The sequence below is a fragment of the Aspergillus japonicus genome (assembly GCF_003184785.1).
Source record: "Aspergillus japonicus CBS 114.51 unplaced genomic scaffold BO86scaffold_6, whole genome shotgun sequence".
In the NCBI taxonomy this organism is placed as follows: domain Eukaryota; kingdom Fungi; phylum Ascomycota; class Eurotiomycetes; order Eurotiales; family Aspergillaceae; genus Aspergillus; species Aspergillus japonicus.
Window position 1 is genome coordinate 938402 of NW_020291643.1, and position 18166 is coordinate 956567.

General features: G+C 53.5%; 8 protein-coding genes across 8 annotated transcripts; 4 read left to right on the top strand and 4 right to left on the bottom strand.

The window, feature by feature from the left end:
* Nucleotides 1–553: 553 nt before the first annotated feature.
* BO86DRAFT_386402 (isocitrate lyase/PEP mutase family protein) lies at nucleotides 554–1754 on the bottom strand. The gene has a single exon (XM_025671323.1). The coding sequence runs from the start codon at nucleotides 1637–1639 to the stop codon at nucleotides 659–661; it is 981 nt and encodes a 326-aa protein (XP_025531361.1). The 5' UTR covers nucleotides 1640–1754; the 3' UTR covers nucleotides 554–658.
* Nucleotides 1755–2813: 1059 nt separating this feature from the next.
* Nucleotides 2814–3550, bottom strand: BO86DRAFT_386403 (uncharacterized protein). The gene has a single exon (XM_025671324.1). The coding sequence runs from the start codon at nucleotides 3449–3451 to the stop codon at nucleotides 2855–2857; it is 597 nt and encodes a 198-aa protein (XP_025531362.1). The 5' UTR covers nucleotides 3452–3550; the 3' UTR covers nucleotides 2814–2854.
* Nucleotides 3551–3676: 126 nt separating this feature from the next.
* BO86DRAFT_355426 (MFS general substrate transporter) lies at nucleotides 3677–5719 on the top strand (the record flags this gene model as incomplete). Its single annotated transcript, XM_025669624.1, has 4 exons — nucleotides 3677–3956; nucleotides 4011–4086; nucleotides 4136–4446; nucleotides 4514–5719. The coding sequence occupies exons 1-4, from the start codon at nucleotides 3795–3797 to the stop codon at nucleotides 5717–5719; spliced, it is 1755 nt and encodes a 584-aa protein (XP_025531363.1). The 5' UTR covers nucleotides 3677–3794.
* A 522-nt stretch (nucleotides 5720–6241) lies between these two features.
* On the top strand, nucleotides 6242–7886 carry BO86DRAFT_438992 (FAD-binding oxidoreductase; the record flags this gene model as incomplete). Its single annotated transcript, XM_025676146.1, has 4 exons — nucleotides 6242–6662; nucleotides 6820–6894; nucleotides 6960–7198; nucleotides 7412–7886. The coding sequence occupies exons 1-4, from the start codon at nucleotides 6285–6287 to the stop codon at nucleotides 7884–7886; spliced, it is 1167 nt and encodes a 388-aa protein (XP_025531364.1). The 5' UTR covers nucleotides 6242–6284.
* BO86DRAFT_191555 (Zn(II)2Cys6 transcription factor domain-containing protein) lies at nucleotides 7861–9775 on the bottom strand. The gene is made up of 5 exons (XM_025666677.1): nucleotides 9646–9775; nucleotides 9481–9557; nucleotides 8717–9423; nucleotides 8628–8657; nucleotides 7861–8564 (listed from the first exon to the last, which is right to left on the bottom strand). Exons 1-5 carry the CDS (start codon nucleotides 9659–9661, stop codon nucleotides 8198–8200), a joined length of 1197 nt encoding a protein of 398 aa, XP_025531365.1. The 5' UTR covers nucleotides 9662–9775; the 3' UTR covers nucleotides 7861–8197.
* A 467-nt stretch (nucleotides 9776–10242) lies between these two features.
* Nucleotides 10243–11226, bottom strand: BO86DRAFT_416337 (RTA1 domain-containing protein; the record flags this gene model as incomplete). The annotated part of the gene is made up of 4 exons (XM_025674962.1): nucleotides 10243–10315; nucleotides 10384–10458; nucleotides 10517–10557; nucleotides 10624–11226. The coding sequence occupies 4 exons, from the start codon at nucleotides 11224–11226 to the stop codon at nucleotides 10243–10245; spliced, it is 792 nt and encodes a 263-aa protein (XP_025531366.1).
* Nucleotides 11227–14130: 2904 nt separating this feature from the next.
* Nucleotides 14131–17043, top strand: BO86DRAFT_416338 (putative DUF221 domain protein; the record flags this gene model as incomplete). Its single annotated transcript, XM_025674963.1, has 6 exons — nucleotides 14131–14181; nucleotides 14234–14430; nucleotides 14531–14823; nucleotides 14873–15796; nucleotides 15847–16245; nucleotides 16301–17043. The coding sequence occupies 6 exons, from the start codon at nucleotides 14131–14133 to the stop codon at nucleotides 17041–17043; spliced, it is 2607 nt and encodes an 868-aa protein (XP_025531367.1).
* A 402-nt stretch (nucleotides 17044–17445) lies between these two features.
* Nucleotides 17446–18145, top strand: BO86DRAFT_416339 (uncharacterized protein; the record flags this gene model as incomplete). The annotated part of the gene is made up of 3 exons (XM_025674964.1): nucleotides 17446–17526; nucleotides 17629–17934; nucleotides 17972–18145. 3 exons carry the CDS (start codon nucleotides 17446–17448, stop codon nucleotides 18143–18145), a joined length of 561 nt encoding a protein of 186 aa, XP_025531368.1.
* Nucleotides 18146–18166: the final 21 nt, after the last annotated feature.

An 18166-nucleotide genomic window follows, 5' to 3' on the forward strand; every position in this document is an offset into this window, starting at 1 on the left:
TACTCATGCAAGCAGGAGAATCACTTTGCTCTGTGGTAGAGCCGCCATGTAGCATGATGATGCAAGTGAAGTCAGTGCGGGGCCGACGCAGACAATGAGCTGCAGCCGAACCTCGTGTTGAATTACTCATCGAGATAAGACCATCATCAATTGCACCACACTAGCCTACGAGCTGATTTGTGGAAGCTTGACTGGTTTGCAGATAATTTCTTCGTCTAGAGGCTTATCCGGTGCTATTCGGTGTTATTTTGCAAGAAAAGCTTTTCCTGTTATGGGATACTCATACGGTCAGAGCTTCTCAGGAACAGTATACGAGGTGACTTTCTCATCACCATAATACAGCACCTACGTCTGTCAGCGACAAATTTGCTCTTTTTCAGGGACATAATCCGCAGTTCGCTGGAAGAGAGAGGCCGTCTGTTTAGCCTCTCTCCATTCTACATAGGTCAAGCCGCGACTACCTGCTTGTCAAGTAGGGAGCCACACACTACAACCCCTACAGTCTGGTTCATCCATTGAAACTCAAATATACTCGTAAGAGCCGTGTCAGTTCTCTGAATCTAGCTGGACCTAAGGGGCCAATTGATCTAGTAAGGTAGGTACCAAAGACATCGAAGGAGGGACCTCGCTCAAGTTCGATAATGTGCAAAATAGAGACTCAAAGCTTTGAAGTCACCTGAATTCCATCGCCTACCGGCTCCCCATGATGATTGTTCTCGTCGCGATTCGCTACTGGGGAAGGATCAGGCCGCGGTAGAAATCGCTCCTCGCTTTCCTTCAGCTCTTTAACCCCAACGAGCCCATAGATCTCCGACAAAGACGCGATCGAGTCCCGCACAGCAGCCGGACGCGCCTCTCTCTGAAGCACCACCATCGCGTCCTGCATAGCCCTCACAGCAGCTCGAAGCGCCTGATTCGCGAAGATAACCACTTTGAACCCGGCCGCAAACAACTCATCCGCCGAGGTACCCTCATAAGTCGTCGGAACCGCAACGAGCACGCAAGACGACGAGCGGTCCCACGCAGCCGCGAACTCCCTCAACTCCTCGAACGAATCCGACTTGGAATGTACGAGTACAGCGTCGGCGCCCGCGTCGGCGTACGCCCGCGCACGCTCCAGGGCCTCATCCTTCGTCCGCCCCGCAATGAACGCCTCCGTGCGGGCGATGACCACGAAGTCGGGATCCGTTCGCGCGTCCACGGCGGCCTGTATCTTGAGCGCATGCTCGTGCGGCGCTGTCAGCTCCCGCTGCACCCCCTCGTAGAAGCTGCAGCGTTTCGGGAAGATGTTGTCCTCGATGCATACCCCCGCTAAGCCCGCGCGCTCGCACTGGGTGACGGTGCGCATCACGTTGATTGCGTTGCCGAACCCGTTGTCGCAGTCCGCGACGACAGGGCAGGTGACGGCCTCGGCCATGCGTTGCGCCGCCTCCAGCGTCTCGCTCATGGTCAGGATGTTCGCGTCCGGCAGGGCGTGGGTCGCGGAGATGCCGAAGCCGCTGGCCCAGATGGCATCGAAGCCTGCACGCTCGGCAATACGTGCGGAGAGCGCATCGTGCGCGCCAACCAGGAGTACTGGGCCCGGTCGGGCAAGGAGCTGTCGTAATCTAGCGGCGTTGGTTGAGGTCTTGGGTGCCATTGTCGATGGTATGAGGTCGATCTTGTCCGGTTGAGGGTGAAGAACAAAGGCAAGACATGGATAGAGGCAACGACGGGGAAGGGAAGCGAGGGGTGTTGAGGTAGGGGACTTTAGGGTCTGACATGTCGAGATTAAGTTAATTGGGGATTCTTCAGCCTATTAATAGACGGCGGAGACATACGCACCTAGCTTCACAAAGTGATTGTCCAGTCCTTGACCGAGATCGGCACAGAATGGGGACGTTCGGCATGAGTTCTGACCTGTATCGGTTTCTGGTGGGACCATTCAGAGACGAGGATTGAGAGTGATGGCATCATAACTGGTAAGTTAAGTTAGGTGGTATGTACTCTGCACTGTGCATCTGCAGGTCGCTGATTGTTGTATTGTTTGTCTTGGCTGGCTTCCAACCTATCTACGTCTATCTCCATTCCTTTCTTCCCCACCACGAACAGTCTAGCCCCTCACAAGCGGGGTACCCATGAATTAACTGGCTACACTCCCTGATTGCACTACGCACAGACCTCTCATTCACATTTCCTGATAAAGCATCATTCTTTCGTCCTGGGTGTGTTTTGTGGATCAGTGTCTCCTCCTCGCGAGATTAAACCTCCACGACCGGACTATTCCATAAGCTCTCCCTCCCTTCCCTTGCGCCATACCCTCACCGATCAACAAATCGATGGCCGATCAACCCATGCAGAGACACCACTATTTCAATTACTTGAGCTTCATCGTCCCGGCGCGCAAGACGGAAAAGTCCCTGCTCTTCTCCGTCTTCTTGCTGCCACAGTAGTCAGATGCGAGGTCGACGATTGCCGTGGCAGCAACAACAGCAGCAGGAGCAGGAGCAGCAGCTCGGTGCTTGCCATCGGCGGCAGCAACCTCTTGCGCCTGGCGTCGACAAACGCTTCGAATACCTTGGGCAGTTTTGATCCTCGTCGCGGTGAAGACGACCTGAAAAAGGCCCACCACGGCGGGTGCTGCGCTCGACAGCCGGTCGCGGTTGGTGAACATGAGATACGCAATCACGACCACTTCGAGGGTCGAGAGGAAACTGTAGATGGCGAGTCCGGTGAGGAACACCCGGTGCAAATGACGGGACCAGGACGAAGGGCCGAGCTGACGGATGAGGTAGGTGAGGCGCGAGATGGTGCTGCCGATGCTAGAGAAGAGAACTACACCACGATTGAAGGATTTAGCATCTCGTTCCGGAGGCTACAGCACTTGCATACACACAGAAAGGAACGTACCCCAGGTCAAACAGATCTCGACGAGAAGCACCAGCCGCTCCAGACCCTCGGCGGTCTTCTCCGGGGCCGCGGGAAGGCTCATGACCATGTACAAGTAACCGTGAAGAAAGGCAAGTGTCCCCAGGTGATGCAGCAAGTAGATCGGTCGCAGATTCTCGCTGTATACCAGGTCGAAGAGGCTGAGCGCCCCGAAAGCCATCACCGAGGTGGTGCCCATATCGGCCAGCGTCAGTCCCGGCACCAAGCCCCGTTCATCCCAATACTGCCCCTGGACGAGGATCCGATAGCTGGGGATTGCTAGAAACACGAAAGCCCATACTTTCATCACGATTCCCACGTGCAGGACCCCTACGCGGCGCTGCTCTGCGGGGGTGAGGGCGGCAAACTTGGTTCCGTAGATGCTCCTGAGTCGTTGGGGAGTGAAAACGAATTGAGTGAGAAGGGCACAGAAGACGGTTAACCCGACCAACAGTGTTGGCCCGAAGGTGCCAGATTTAACCAACAACCTGCACGAGATGGCATCGAACTGGCCGTGGCAGCTGGAGGCATATAGCGGTTCCATGGTGTGAGGTGGCTAGAAGGATGAAGGAGATGCAAAGCACGAAAGGGAAAGAGAGAAAGGGGGAGGAGATTAGCCTTGCTCAGCTGGGCTCAGGACTACGCTGGGTGAGTTCCACGACCTGTTCATTTATATTGAAGCCAATTGACTCGTGTTAGGTGATCCTTGTCAATGATCGCCAACCATTTTTCATAGTGCCTTTCGGATGGGGGGAGCGGCTCATGCAAGGGGGTCACCTGGAAAAAGCAACGATTACCAAAACATGTTCTACCTTTCGGCCCCCTCAATCAAATAGCATTCAACAAGCCAGAAAAGCCTTTCATTAAGCTGCAGGAACATCACAGCCATGTCTAGCGGCCCTGCAGGTACGGACTCTGAGGCAGGCCGTGATGGTTGGGCTCCTCCTGAAGTCGATTTTGCGCTTCGCCTTCCCCTTACCCTCCTGGCCCTGTCTTTGTTGATGTTGGCGGTCATCCTGAATGTTACCTCGTTGTCGTCCGCCTTGCCGGTAAGTAAAACCCCGGTCTACACAATCTGCAGCACTCACTCACTGTCACTCTAGACCATCTCGCATGATCTCGGACTGACTTCCGTTCAAGCTTTCTGGGTAGGAACCTCGTCTCTGATATGCTCGACTAGTGAGTGGATCGAACTCCGTGATGGCCGTGACACTGACAGTAGTGACAGCCTTCCAGCCTGTATATGGCTCCCTATCCAGCATCGTCGGTCGTAAGCCGATGATGCTGATTGCGATCGCATCCTTCACTGCGGGAACTGTGACGGCGAGTCGGGCATCGACCGCCACGACCTTGCTTGTTGGCCGTAGTATTCAAGGTCTGGGAGCCGGAGGAATCACTAATCTCTCCGAAGTCATCCTGACCGACCTGGTGCCGTTGCGGCTGCGAGGACGATATCTGGCCGGCCTCAACTCAGTGTGGGCCATTGGCTCGACATCTGGTCCGGTAGTCGGAGCTGCCTTCGCGCAAGAGGTAAATTGGGTATGTGCATTCGCCCTAGCTGTCCCAAATGTATGCTTCTCAACACCAGGAGACTAATTGCTCGTAGCGATGGCTGTTCTACATCAACCTTCCTCTCATCGCTCTGGGACTCATTCTGATGACCCTCTTTACACGACTGCAGCCCCTGCCGGTCTATTTGCGACACAAGCTGGGCGATACTGACTTTGGAGGTATCCTGCTCTTCACCGGGGGTATCACCGCCGTACTAATCCCCGTGACGTGGGGAGGCGTGATGTACGCCTGGAGCTCGTGGCACACACTCACACCCTTGCTCATCGGTGTCGCGACGCTGGTCTGCTTCGTGGCATACGAGGGCTTGTACGTGCCGGCCAACCCCGTCATCTCGCTAGCCCTCTTCCGCACCCGGTCTCTCCTCGCCGGCTACATCGGCACCATGACCCACGGCCTGATCCTCTCCTGTGGCCTGTATTACCTGCCCTTCTATTTTCAGGCTGTCAAGGGCTACACGCCAATCATTTCCGGCGTCGCCCTCTTCCCCGTAACCTTCACCGTCGTCCCCGGTGCCATGGCGACGGGGATTTTGATCAGTCGAATGGGCCGATACCGGGACCTGGTCTGGGCCGGCTGGCTCGCCACGACCCTCGGTCTGGGACTCACCTGCCTCGTACACGTGAACACCACCAACGCCCTCTGGATCGTGTGTCTCATCGTCATTGGCCTAGGCCTGGGAATGCTGTTCTCTGCCCTCAACCTGGCTGTGCTAGCCGCCGCACCAAGCCCGACCCAGACCGCCGCCGCCGCCACGATGTTCACATTCTTCCGCGCCCTCGGCCAGACGCTAGGCGTGGCGCTAGGCGGCACCATCTTTGCGAACCGCGCGCGTGCCCACACGTTGGCCGACGCGGTTCTCGAGGCCATTCGCACGCACACCACCACGGTGACAAACAACCACCTGGACCCGGTCGCGCTCGTGAGTCTCATCGATCAGATCCCCGACCCCGAGACAAAACACCAGATCCGTACGGTGTTCGTGGATAGTCTGCGCGTGGTGTGGGCCTTTTGCTGCGCGATGAGCGGCGTCGCCGGGTTGCTGAGCCTCGGGATGCGGCATTACGAGCTGGCGCGGCGGGTGGGGCCTCCCCGGCCTCCCCCTGCTCCTGGTCAGACAGTGCTAGGACCGAGTGAGGGGAGTGAGTCGAGGCAGGATCTGGTGGCGATGCAGCCTTACTCGGCAAAAGCGAGTCATAGTTCGCTGCGGTCGATTCCGGAGTCGGATCGTGGCTCGGTGTGAGTGTATGTAGCACTACTTCTGTTCTTGCCATAGGCCAAGCTCCGTATCTGATAATTTGGATCATCAAAGTTTCATCGTTTTAAGTCACTTATACATTACCCCCGTGTTTCCGGAGCGCGAGGCAATAATAAATGCGTTCATAAGGAGCAACGACCGGCGCCTCCTATTCTTCCTGTGGGGCCGCGAACTGACAGCTAGTGTGTATTCGTGATTGGCCACACCGTGTATCGATGTGGATACAGAGTGGATTATGGATCTGGGCGCTGGACTTAGGGCTGACAGTGCAGAGTATATTGTAACCAGAAAACCACCATAATAGATCGAAGATTGATAGGTAGACATTACTTCATACCTTTCCTAGCAACCATAGTACCAGTTGAGACTGACGAGAACATACTACCGACAGGCTATCGTTATCCACTACAAATGACACTCAATGCCAGCCTAGTGCTTACCCATCGAATCCCATAAATACTCCCTACGCCCTCCCCCCCCCCAAGGGAGTATACAAGCCTCCACCAACCCCAACTCATCCTCTTCCCCTCAACCACGAGCATTACACACCATGCCGACCACCGCCACCACCAAACCGAACACGAAAGTCGCCCTCACGCACCTCAGCCCCCTCCTCCAGGATAGACTAATAACCCCCGCCCTCACCCCCCACTACCACGCCGCAGTAACCACCCCCTGGTCCCAAACCTGCTGGACCCACGCCGCGGGCTACATCTACCCAAGAACCGTCGCCGAGCTCGCCCAAGCCCTGGCGATCCTCACACAAACCCACACGAAATTCGCCCTCCGCGCGACGGGCCACAACCCCAACGCCGGGTTCAGCAGCGCCGATGAGTCGGCGCTCGTCCTGGATATCAGCCGATTCCGGGAGATGGAGGTCACAGCGGATGGGGTCGCGCGGGTCGGGGCAGGCTGCACCTGGGGCGAGGTGTATGGGTGGTTGGAGGCGCGGGGGCTAGAGGCTGTGGGGGCAAGGCAGGTGCAGGTTGGGGTGGGGGGGTTTGTTCTTGGAGGTTGGTTTCTCTTTCCAAGTTTCTGAAGGGGTCCAGATGTGTGGAGGAGAGAGTGGGATGCTGATACTGTAGCTTGGGGCTGTAGGCGGGATGGGGGCGTTGCCGAATCTGTATGGGACGGGGGCCGATGGGGTCCGGAATTACGAGGTGCGTAGCCTGCCTCCCTCACTCCAGATCTTCAGGAACTGATGCACTGAGAATGCGTGACCCAGGTTCTGTTGGCGGATGGCCGAGTCGTCGATGCTAACGCCCACGAAAACCCCGACCTCTACCAGGCCCTCAAAGGCGGAGGCACCAATTTCGGCATCGTGACGCGGTTCGACCTCGAGACGCATCCGCTCACCCCTGTTCAGTATACGATCGATCTCTACAACCCAGATGACTATACGGCAATCAATGGGGCTACAGCAGCCGTGCAGATGGCTATGGAGGACGACCCCAAGATAGGACTGTTCACGAACTTCAACGATGGCGTCGTCGCCGTCGGCATGTTCTACGCCGGCCACGCGGGTGCATCATCACCGTCCGCGTCCGCCTTTGCGCCCTTCCACGACCTCCACCCCCGGAAGACGGGGACGGCGCTGCCCACCACAACTGGCACGCTCCTCTCGCTCGCGGAAGCCATGGGCCATGCCCAGGATCTCCCGGGGAAACGAGCGATCAGCTCCGTGACCACGCGGGTCTCGCACGATCTTTACGACCGGGTCTATCAGTGCTGGATCCAGTTGCGCGCGACGCTTCCCGTGGGCTGTGTGCTGCACTACACGATCCAGCCCATGGGCACGGCGGGCGTGCAGGCGGGGAGGAACCGGGGCGGGAATATCATGGGGCTGGAGGAGGCGCCGCAGTGCTGGTGGGTTTTCACGGGTGAGTGGTCGCGGGATGCTGGGGTCGATGTTGACGCTGCTGCCCACCGGGCGGTGCGGACAATGGCGGAGATGGTAGAGGCTCTGGCGCGGAAAGGCGGGGTGTTTCTGGATTTCAAGTGCATGAACTTTGCGGGGGCGGGGCAGGAGGTGCTGGCGAGTTATGGGGCGGAGAATGTGAGGCGGATGCGGGCGGTGGCGGACAAGTATGATCCGGAGGGCGTTTGGCAGGTTCTGCAGTTTGGGGGCTTTCTTTTGCGTGATAGTGTATGAGCTCACGCTCTCTTTTGTGGAATTTGTATGGACTGACATTCTCGAGATCCCGGAGCATCTTGCAGTGTATGGGCGCAACGAGTATGGCATCCGTGCGGTGTATTGATGTATAGCTTTGAGACCTGAGCTGACGACTGACCCTCTTGTTTCGGCCGACCAAAGCTGTAAACAGCATACCATCTTTCTCATACTTCTGTCGAAGATTCTAAAGCCCAGGCATAATAGCCCGAAGAGGACGCAGGGAAAATCATGCCTGGGGATCGGCCTCGAACGATACACGTTATGATAAGTACATCTGTAAGCAGCCAGTATTATATATCCAAGCATCGTTCTACCCACGTTATGAGATTCACCCATTGCGCAGGAACAGCCCTCACGGCTGTTAGTATAGACCTCACTAGACGTTTCCCTGAGTTCCTGGTACACCATCGCCTAGAGCTTAGATGCATCCCTAGGCCATGGAGCAGCAGGAGAACTCGCGCAAGCCAGTCGCCCTCTCTCAGAAGGTCAAGATACTCATCACTGATCTCCAGTGTCCACCGTATACTTCCAATGTTCGCGGGCCAGGCACCTATAGCTTCTTCAAGAAGCTGGTATGTATCCCGAAGCACCGGTGTATATGGGTGATTGCTTCTGTCTATTTCTGCCCGGACCTCCCGAAGCCTCTCCATGATTTCCCTGTAGATGTTAGCCTCAGAACAAACCGTAGAGACTCTCGTATGCCGGTAAAAGGAGTTTTACCTGTGTAGCTCTCTCAAGTTCTGGTCAGCCCTGGAAATGTATTAGTTCAGCATATTCAACATTATTAAAGTACTACATGTTATACTAACTCCTCCTCTTCATTTATAACTTGAAGACTGTCTTTTGGCTTGTTGCCGTGGCTGTTATACTGATCGTGTAAGCTACCATTCGAGTGTGAGAGGTATCTAGTACCCTTGAGCATCATGCGTATTTCCAGGATTTCATTCAGTGAGTCTTCGTCCTGGCAATCCGTGGACACGTTGGGGTATGCTGTCGTGAAGATTAAGATGCAGACGGAACAGATCGCCGATGCATCGGCGTCCTCTGGCTGATCAGTATCATTGCTAGATAAGTTGCCACGTAGAAATGTTAGGGCTGCCGTGTGATACTCCAAAGCAGTTTTCAGCCAGTCCTTCGAGGGCTCGGCGGTGGCGTCGCTGGAGGCCATGTGCAGGGCGGCCAGAGCCAATAGAGCATCCATCACGTGGGCGTACGATGTTGCAGCCTGGGGCACGGTGGAGGACCAGAAGGCATGATCTTCTTCGTTCCTCGACAAGGTGCGGCAGGTTATTGTGAGGAAGTGGTAGAAAAGTCGCATCTCATCTAATCTCGAAAGACGCGCGGCTGGTGATTCTGCAGTCGCCTCGGCCATCGCACTCCGTTTGTGAGGGTCGGTGTTCCTTCTCTCTTCTTTGGCGAAGCTGGCCAAGGGGGTTCTGTATTGTTTCGGTGCAGGATAACTGCAGGATAACGACCGTCTCGCACATGCGCTGCAATTCGGGCGCGTTTCATCACACTTATCTACTTTAGTCGAGAAGGCAAGAATATATAGAGTATGAAGGAAGCAGCAGACCTTGACATGGCGTTGCTTGCACTGGAAACAGCCTCGTCGGGATTTGGTATGGGTGCGGCGAGTTGCCGGACCGTTCACTGCGTGTAGATGAGTACTACTACCTACATTGCTTGGATTGCAGGCGCCTGGCTAGGTGCCCGATTTCGCGTTACCTGGCAGACTTACTAATGATTTGCTCCATGATGCAACAACTGTATCTGCCCCGGGGCTTTAGTGGTCATGACGGGGCCTTATTAGAGTCGTGATGAAGGGGTTGGTTTGGGAGAATGATTTTCTCAGGCGCAGGAAACGAACGGGGTTTCTAAGAACGGCCGGCGCGCCAAGTACCGGACTGTAGCACTGCACTGCACTGTACCCGGCCCACCTAGTACGGTCCACGGTACTGTCCCACTTTCCCGAACATGGTTCTTCCCGAGCCTTTTGATTGGAAGCACCCCTAATTCCGCCCAGTACAGTACAGGCCCAATGCCCAGTGGAAAATGCAGCTCCAAAAGCATGAGAAAGTCAATAACTTGAGACAAACTATAAACACGAATTAAATCATTCTAATTGCCACCATATAATGGAGCCTCCGAAGCTCAAAGTCTCGCAATCAACCGGGACAAGTGCACCAAAAGTCCAGAGTGAAGGTATATACACTATCAAGAGCATGCGGCAGACGTGGAGCGAGTCGAAATGAGGCTCAGCATCTGTCGTCAATCCAGTGTGCGCTTTCCAACATGCTAGCCTGCTTGCTCGATTGAGTATAGAGATGTTGATTGTTCATCTTCTTAAGAAACGGCAGGTGTAAAGGGGATGGAGGACCGTGAGGGTAATGACAGCGATTGCGACCATGCTATACGTCCACAGACAGCAATGTTAGCCAGTTTCAGTTTGATCAAGGAAACACCAGTCTCTACTCACGCGCCATCCAAGATCATAAATTCCTTTTCGTTCTGCATCAGGGGATTGCCCCAGCCTCCAGCCATCTCGGGAAGTCTAAGCCATCCGATATTAGCTATATGTCAACCTGCTGGGCTGTTATCAGGCAACATACCGATAGATGCAACGAATGAGCACTGTAACGTAAGCAAGGACCTCCCCGAAGCAAAATTATTTGAACAACCGAGTCTCTCTTGGGGACATCTTCTCATCTCGGAGCACTTCTTCCGGGCGGCCTTCTCTGACCAGACGAACGACAAATATGGCCGCTAGCACACCACATGCTGCCATCGTTGCGACCTGAAATGCAATACCTGCAATCATGATGTTATTGCCTGCATTAAGGAGCTTTGGGTTGTTTGATTTCGCTGCTCCGGCAACACCACCCCCAGCTGCTTGAAGTAGGATAGAGCCGATGTCGCAGCCAACAAAGATCCATGGGTACAGATCAGGCCGAAGCAGCGATTTTTCGGGGGCGAGAACCATGACAATATGCTTCAGGGACCAATAGATCCCAGCAGCCACGAAAGATGGAGCAAGGATCAAGCAGATGATTTGCGTCTCAAAGCCACCACTGTCCCACGGGTTTTTATGCATTTTGATTCTCCCCGTGTATCCGATCAGCTCCATCACACAGCCAACCGTGAGAGCAATGGCGAACAACTTCTGGCGAGACCTGATGCCTGCAACCAGTTGATATACCGTGCAGAGCCCAAAGATGGCTGCCAACAAGCAATTGCCTCCCAGGTTGGGCCGGTACCCGTAAGTGGTCGCCGAGACGGGGCATTGCGGTGTGACCTCGGTGCAGTTCGACGTGCCAGTCATGGTGTAGATAATTCTGTAGAACTTCTAAGAGGGTTGCTAGATAGTGCTGAGATACTTGTAGCTGAGAAACTCCTAGAAGTCTGAATGCTGCCAGGCGAGCTTTATACCGAGTGAGCGAATCCGTCGGCATACTACACTTCCCAAAGAGGAAATCGTATATCGGATTCGTTTTCGCTTAATGTGGGTCTCACTCCAACTCAATCTACACTCTCCACCTTAATCACAGATTTTGATTGGACTCGAGTTTGCTCATGTAGTACCGTAGTCTGGATGTCATGTAGTTACTCCGTAATGTGATTGTATTTCAAGCCATCACCCCTATCCATGGCACCTATTGGAGTCGCTCGTGTCCGGTTCAGCAATGAGGTCCTAGAAGTAAGAATGGAAAAATTTGAATGCATCATGCAAAACGCCCAAGATCTCACGTAAGGGTAGAAAAAAACAAAGCAAGACCTGGACGCAAAAGAAAGCCCTGTCCTGAATATAGGTTTTGAGCGTCACATTTAGATCCGCAGACAAGGGATTTTATCTTCAATTCGGTTCTCACCTCAAGCGCTCGACGGAACTCGGAGGCTTTTCAGAAAAGCATAGCTGCTAAAAGAGCAAGTGATCTTGATGACTTCTTTTCTTTGAGCTTTTGGGAGGTGTTGCCAAGGGTCGTCGTATCGAGGCTGCGGGGAAGGTCTCACCTTGCTGCGGACCGTTCACTTAGGAGCCTACTATCTTCTCAAGACTTCCTCGACCTTCAGTCTTCTATCTTTCACTCTTCAGGTTCGTGACCTGAATAGGCCTTTAGCAGACGGGAGAAAAATGCACGAATGGCCTGGTAGGCCTTGCTGTACCCTTGAACAATTGTGGCCACTGACCTCTCCTAGTGCACTATAAGAAAGGCGAAAATCCAAGTGCAGTGCCAAACAGCCCTGCAGTCACTATGAGGAACTTCACAGTCAGTATATCTACAAAGACTCGCTTCGGCCCGAGAGTTAGTATGGTTTACTACTGTTTAGAGCTTGGCTCAATTCCTAGCCTAACCAGCATGTAGTCACATCGGCCCACGATCAGCCCAGCTGGATCTGAAGACGTCAATCTTGAGACTAGGCCAAAACTCCAAACACATTCAACAATCAATGAGTCGCTTTGTCGACCCTCTTGCGAGCCGGCCTGTCTACAACAGAAACGACCCCCGGGGTCTAAAGCGCCTACGTTTATCGAGTTCAGTGACAAGTCGAACCTTATTCAATATGCTTCTAAGACCAGATTAATGTCATCTTCTCCAGGAATTTAGGGCAGCTGTTCCTCGCTTACCCATACTTGGACCTGCTGCGGGTGCTTCATGATAAAGATAATAATGTGTGTCCCTGAGTTGGTATATCTCCTTAAGCCCCTTTCTTGCGCATTGCCACACCTTTATCTATTGGCCATTATCTCCTTGAAAAGAGACCTCTCCAAAATTTGGGCTAGCCTCCACACATTCTATCACTTCAATTGATTGAGAGCCCCCGAGCGTGTCAGTTTCCTCAGCTCCCAACTCCAGAAGCTCCATTCACAGCATAACGTAGTTATGCAATGCTAAATCTGGCACAAGCTTTTGTGGTATGAGGTGTTGTACCGACACTAATTCGAACCTCGGTTCTAGGTTTCCATTGTATCCAACCAAATGTCTTCAGTGTTTCGAGATGCTCCTCATACCCATACGGGGTTCCTGGGTGAACACTTACTGCAGGGTAACCATCTAACCATACATGGTAAGCCTGTTAATCTGGCACTCCCGAGTTTCCCCTCCACATATTCCGGATCTACTCTTCCCGCAACAATCAATTGTTCATCTTGCTCTTTATCCTAGACCCTCTTCTTTATAAACATTTCTCTAGAACTTTACATCAATGCTCCGTGTGGGGCCGTTGTTCATTCGTCAACCCCTCTTCCAACTCTGGAAATGATTGCGTGGATGTCCCACAGGCAAGCGCCTGAGCTGTCACCTTGCAGCACCTGCCTAGCAAAGAAATGGATGCGATATTAGAGGCAAGTCCACCAGGTTGCAAATCCGTTACGTGCAGCATTCTGAGTCAAGTTCTTGAAGAATTATTGATGAAGCAACAAAATATGCTACGGTGCAACTTTTCCATCGACTCTCGCGGTACAGCGAAAGGGAGTGCTCAAGGCAGCCATCCCTTGCCGGCAGAAGCTCCGGCCGGGCTGATCAGCTAAATCCGCCGATCGGCAGCGCCCCATCCTCTATTGATTCCACATTGCTTGTCCGAAGGATCAGGAACCATTGAGAATCGCCAACCACTACAGGAACGTCCTTGCTACGGGTGATCTCATGCATGGTCTGCATGTTGGCTCAGCTGATGGCCTGCTGTGCGCTGCTCTTCGGTATCTCATCTTGCGCTCTTCCACGACCAAATCCCGCTGATCGCACAGTTCCATGTCAAGATGGTCGATTCTTACTGCAATTGTGGACTTGGTTCCCTGAAATGTGATTTTGAGTGTGCCATCTCGTGCTTCTGATCAACGGCATAGCAGATAAGCGAACCACAGCTGATACCCACCAAGAACCCACAATCAACACCGATACGCGACCATCCACATTCCTGCCACTCTCATTGGCCAGTCTACCACTTCTCGAGTCACATCGCGCTAGTCTGCATGCTTTGCAGCTTCAGCCCTTCCAGGCTATGTACTGTACTTTTGCGTGGCTTGTGCCTCGAGTGACAGGTTCGACATGCCTGCCACTCAAATACGTGGGACACGACCCGGAATTTGAAAGCTTGTTGTGGTGGTGGCTTTAGGGGCAAATGCGATTGTCCTCTGGAGGCTGCATATATCTCGAGCAGTTTTAACCTTTGGCCCTTTCTTTTCCTACCGGCAATCTACAAAAAGCTAGCTGTATAGCCAAGTGACATGGCTCTTCGAGCCGTGCTTGATCCGCTTGTGAAGCGGAATAACATTCTCGTGAGCCCATGCCATATGTATTCCGTAGGCTCCGTGCTGATTGATTTATCAGAGCTCTGACAATGATCCTAACGTTGGCTCCTCGCGGGGCAACGCCTCCTCGACAAGTTCCGATGTAATAGGAGATTTCGGACTTGGTGGGGGCTCAACTTCCCTTTCAGCATTTCTAACAACTTTGATCCCTGCCTTGGTGATCGCGGCCTTCTGGTTCGGCTTGTTTCTGATCTGTCGGCGAACTCAACTGCGGTGGTATGCACCCAGAACTCATCTGCCTTGCTGGCATAAACAGTACGTAGCATCCATCCCAAGCTCATCTGCGGTCACGACGACTTACTTAGAACTTCCGTAGTGAGCGAGCCCCACGTTTGCCATCAGGCTTTGTCAATTGGTTCGGAGAGTTCTTTAGGATCAATGATGCTCAGGTGCTGCATAACTCGTCTCTGGACGGCTATCTGTTCTTGCGATTTCTGCGTGTTCTGTCTGCGACATGTTTCACTGGATGTGTGATCACTTGGCCTATCCTGCTGCCTATACATGCCACCGGAGGTGCGGGGAATACCCAACTGGACGCGCTGAGTTTCAGCAACGTCACGGATCCTAAGCGTTATTACGCTCATGCCGTCATGGCATGCATATTCTTCAGTGAGGTGATCTTCTCAGAGTACTTCTGAACGTCGCTTACAGTTTAAAGCATTTGTTTTCTTTGTTATCACGCGAGAGAGCGTGTTTTACGCCAACTTGCGACAGGCGTACTTGAATTCCCCTGCGTATGCGCGTCGTATATCGTCCAGAACGGTGCTTTTCATGTCGGTGCCCGAGGAATATAAGAATGAGGAGACACTGCGACAGGTCTTTGGACAATCAATCCGGCGAATGTGGATTACTTCCGACTGTAAAAAGTTGGACGACAAGGCTCAGAAAAGAGACAAGCTAGCTTATAAGCTCGAAAGCGCTGAAACCAAGCTTATCCGGGCAGCGAATTCAGCTCGTCTTAAGGCCATCAGAAAAGGAGCTTCGCCGTCCAAGTCCTGCTTAGAGGCTGATGCCTGTCATGATTGTGAAGCGGACGCATCGGGCTGGTATCATGGTGTGCGAAGGCCAACTCATCGCCCCAAGCTTTGTGGCAAGAAGGTTGATACGATTCGTTGGTTGCGAACCGAGCTTGTCAAGGTCATTGAAGAGGTCGACGATCTTCAGAAGAAACATAGAAATGGAGAGATGAAGAATCTATCCGCGGTCTTCATTGAGTTTCACACACAGAATGATGCGCAAATCGCCCTACAAACGCTGTCGCATCATCAGCCATTGCATATGACCCCGCGCTTCATCGGTATCTCTCCCAATGAGGTCGTTTGGTCAGCATTGAATCTTAGCTGGTGGCAGCGTATCGGGCGCAGGTTCTTGGTTCAAGGCGGTCTTGCAGCTCTGGTCATATTTTGGTCTATCCCATCCGCCTTGGTTGGCACACTTTCGAACATCAGTTCTCTTACCGACCTTGTGCCATTTCTGGGATTTCTGAATGACTTACCAGATGTGATTATCGGCCTCATCTCGGGGCTGTTGCCGTCTGCTGCTCTTTCGATGCTAATGTCATTAGTCCCTGTTATCTGTCGAGGTATGGTTCATCCTACTTTTTGTGAGACCGGTTTGTAACGAAGTATACAGCATGTGCCAGATGCGCAGGTGTGCCCTCGGATGCTCGTGTTGAGCTTTTCACCCAAAGTGCACATTTCTGCTTCCAAGTGGTCCAAGTATTTCTTGTCACTACCTTGACATCTGCCGCATCCGCGGCGACTGCGCAGATCATTAAAAACCCGCTGTCAGCCAAAGACCTTCTGGCTCAGAACTTACCCAAGGCTACCAATTTCTACATCTCATACTTTCTTCTACAGGGCCTGACCATGAGCTCTATGGCGGTAGTGCAAGTCGCTGGAGCAGTTGTGTTCAAATTTATCACGACCTTCCTTGACCGCACACCACGCCGACTGTACCGGCGATGGGCGACACTGAGTGGTCTCAGCTGGGGAAATGTCTTTCCTGTTTTCACGAACATGGGCGTGATAGGTATGTTGTTCCGCCCAGTCCGATATGCGACTAGCTAACAACCGCCAAAATTTAGCTCTGACATACTCCTGCATTGCCCCCTTGATCCTCGGGTTCGCATTCGTCGGTCTTTACCTCGTCTACCAAGCCTACCGGTACAACTTCCTCTTTGTGTACGATCTCCGCATCGACACCAAGGGTCTCGTCTACCCACGAGCCCTTCAACACCTGATGACTGGCCTCTACCTGGCAGACATCTGTATGATCGGTCTCTTCGCCATCAAAGGCGCCATCGGGCCCCTGATCATCATGGTAATTTACTTGATCCTCACCGTTCTCGCCCACATGTCCCTCAATGAAGCCCTTGCCCCCTTGAACTCCTTCCTTCCCCGCACTCTCGACGTGGAAGAATCCGCTCAACTCGCCAAAGAAGAGGCTTCCGCAGCGTCTACACCTCTTGACACGGGTCTCCCACATCTGCACCTCAAAAGCAAATGGCAATCCGTTTGGCGATGGTTTCACCCCAACCTCTACCGTGACTACGCCGCCATCCGGGGCAAAGTACCACGCGACCACGTGGAAATCCGATACTCGGAGGCGGAGCAAAACAACGCGTATTTTGAGCCATGCATCACCTCCCGAACGCCAACGGTATGGATTCCACGGGACCGATGGGGCTTCAGTCAGCAAGAGGTTGTGGATACTGATCCCTTGATACCCATCACAAACGAGGGGGCGCATCTGAGTGAAAAGAACAAAATTGTCTGGGATAAATTCGATCCGAAGTTACCATTGTGGGAGTTGAAGATTCTGTATTGAGGTGACCTTCGGGTCGAATTATGAACTGTTATGAATGAGAGAACGATACTACCCCCTATGCTGGTTATATTGTATTTTGATTGAGCTCTGCTTGCGTGATCAGTTAGAACCGGTCTCGCACGCTAGAACATACCATTCATGCCTTTGTTTATTCCCTTCTGATAAGTCGATGTAGTCCAACTGAATGACTGACACTATCAACATGACGTAGCCGTGATGTTACCCTATACGCACATCAACACATAAACGCATCAACCACTAGCGATTATCACCAAGTGTAGATAGATGACTTACTAGAGTCTTACTTTAGTTTTCGCATCCAGGGTGAAGATCGCTCTCCTCGGTCAACCGGCCAGATCGGCCAAGCAATCCTAGGCGCCCTCCTCACCACTACTCCTCATCATGTCCTTCAGATCGTCGCACCGCAATCCGAATCCTCCGCACGCGATCAAGCCAAGAGCTTCACACCCGACCAGAGTCAACGTCTGTCGACTGCAGTCGTCTACCTTCTTTTCGCCACAGCCGACGATCTCACCCCCCATCTGACTGGCGTCGAGATTGTGATCAGCGCCCTGAACGGCAAAGCGCTGGCCGCGCAACGAACCGTCCAGGACGCCGCGGCCCACGCAGGCGTTGAACGCTTCTACCCCAGCGAGTATGGAATACCCCCTGCACATCCTGGGGGACGCGGACGCGCAGGTCGACTTCACGCACATCGACGACCTCGCCACCTTCCTCGTGGCGACCGTCCAGCACCCCGCGATCTCCGCAAACCGCACGCTGAATTTTGTGAGTGACCGCATCTCGTACAACGAGATCGCGGCGCTGCTGGAGCGGTTCTCGGGCAGGACGGTGGAGAAGACGGTGTGGCCGCTCGAGGTGATGCACCGCGTGTGGAAGGGATCCCCAGGGTGCGATCCCGCCCGAGGTGAAAGGGAAGAGTGTGTTTCCGGATGAGTTCTGGATTCTGGTCAGGGGGATGCAGGGCGCCGGGCGGTTTGTACGGCCGCCGGGCGAGGTGCACAATGCGCTTTTTCCGGGGGTGGAGGTTAGGACCTTTGAGAGGTATTCCGGGGAGATGTTCGAGAGAGAGAGAAAGTAGAGGTGTGATTTGGAAGTTGGC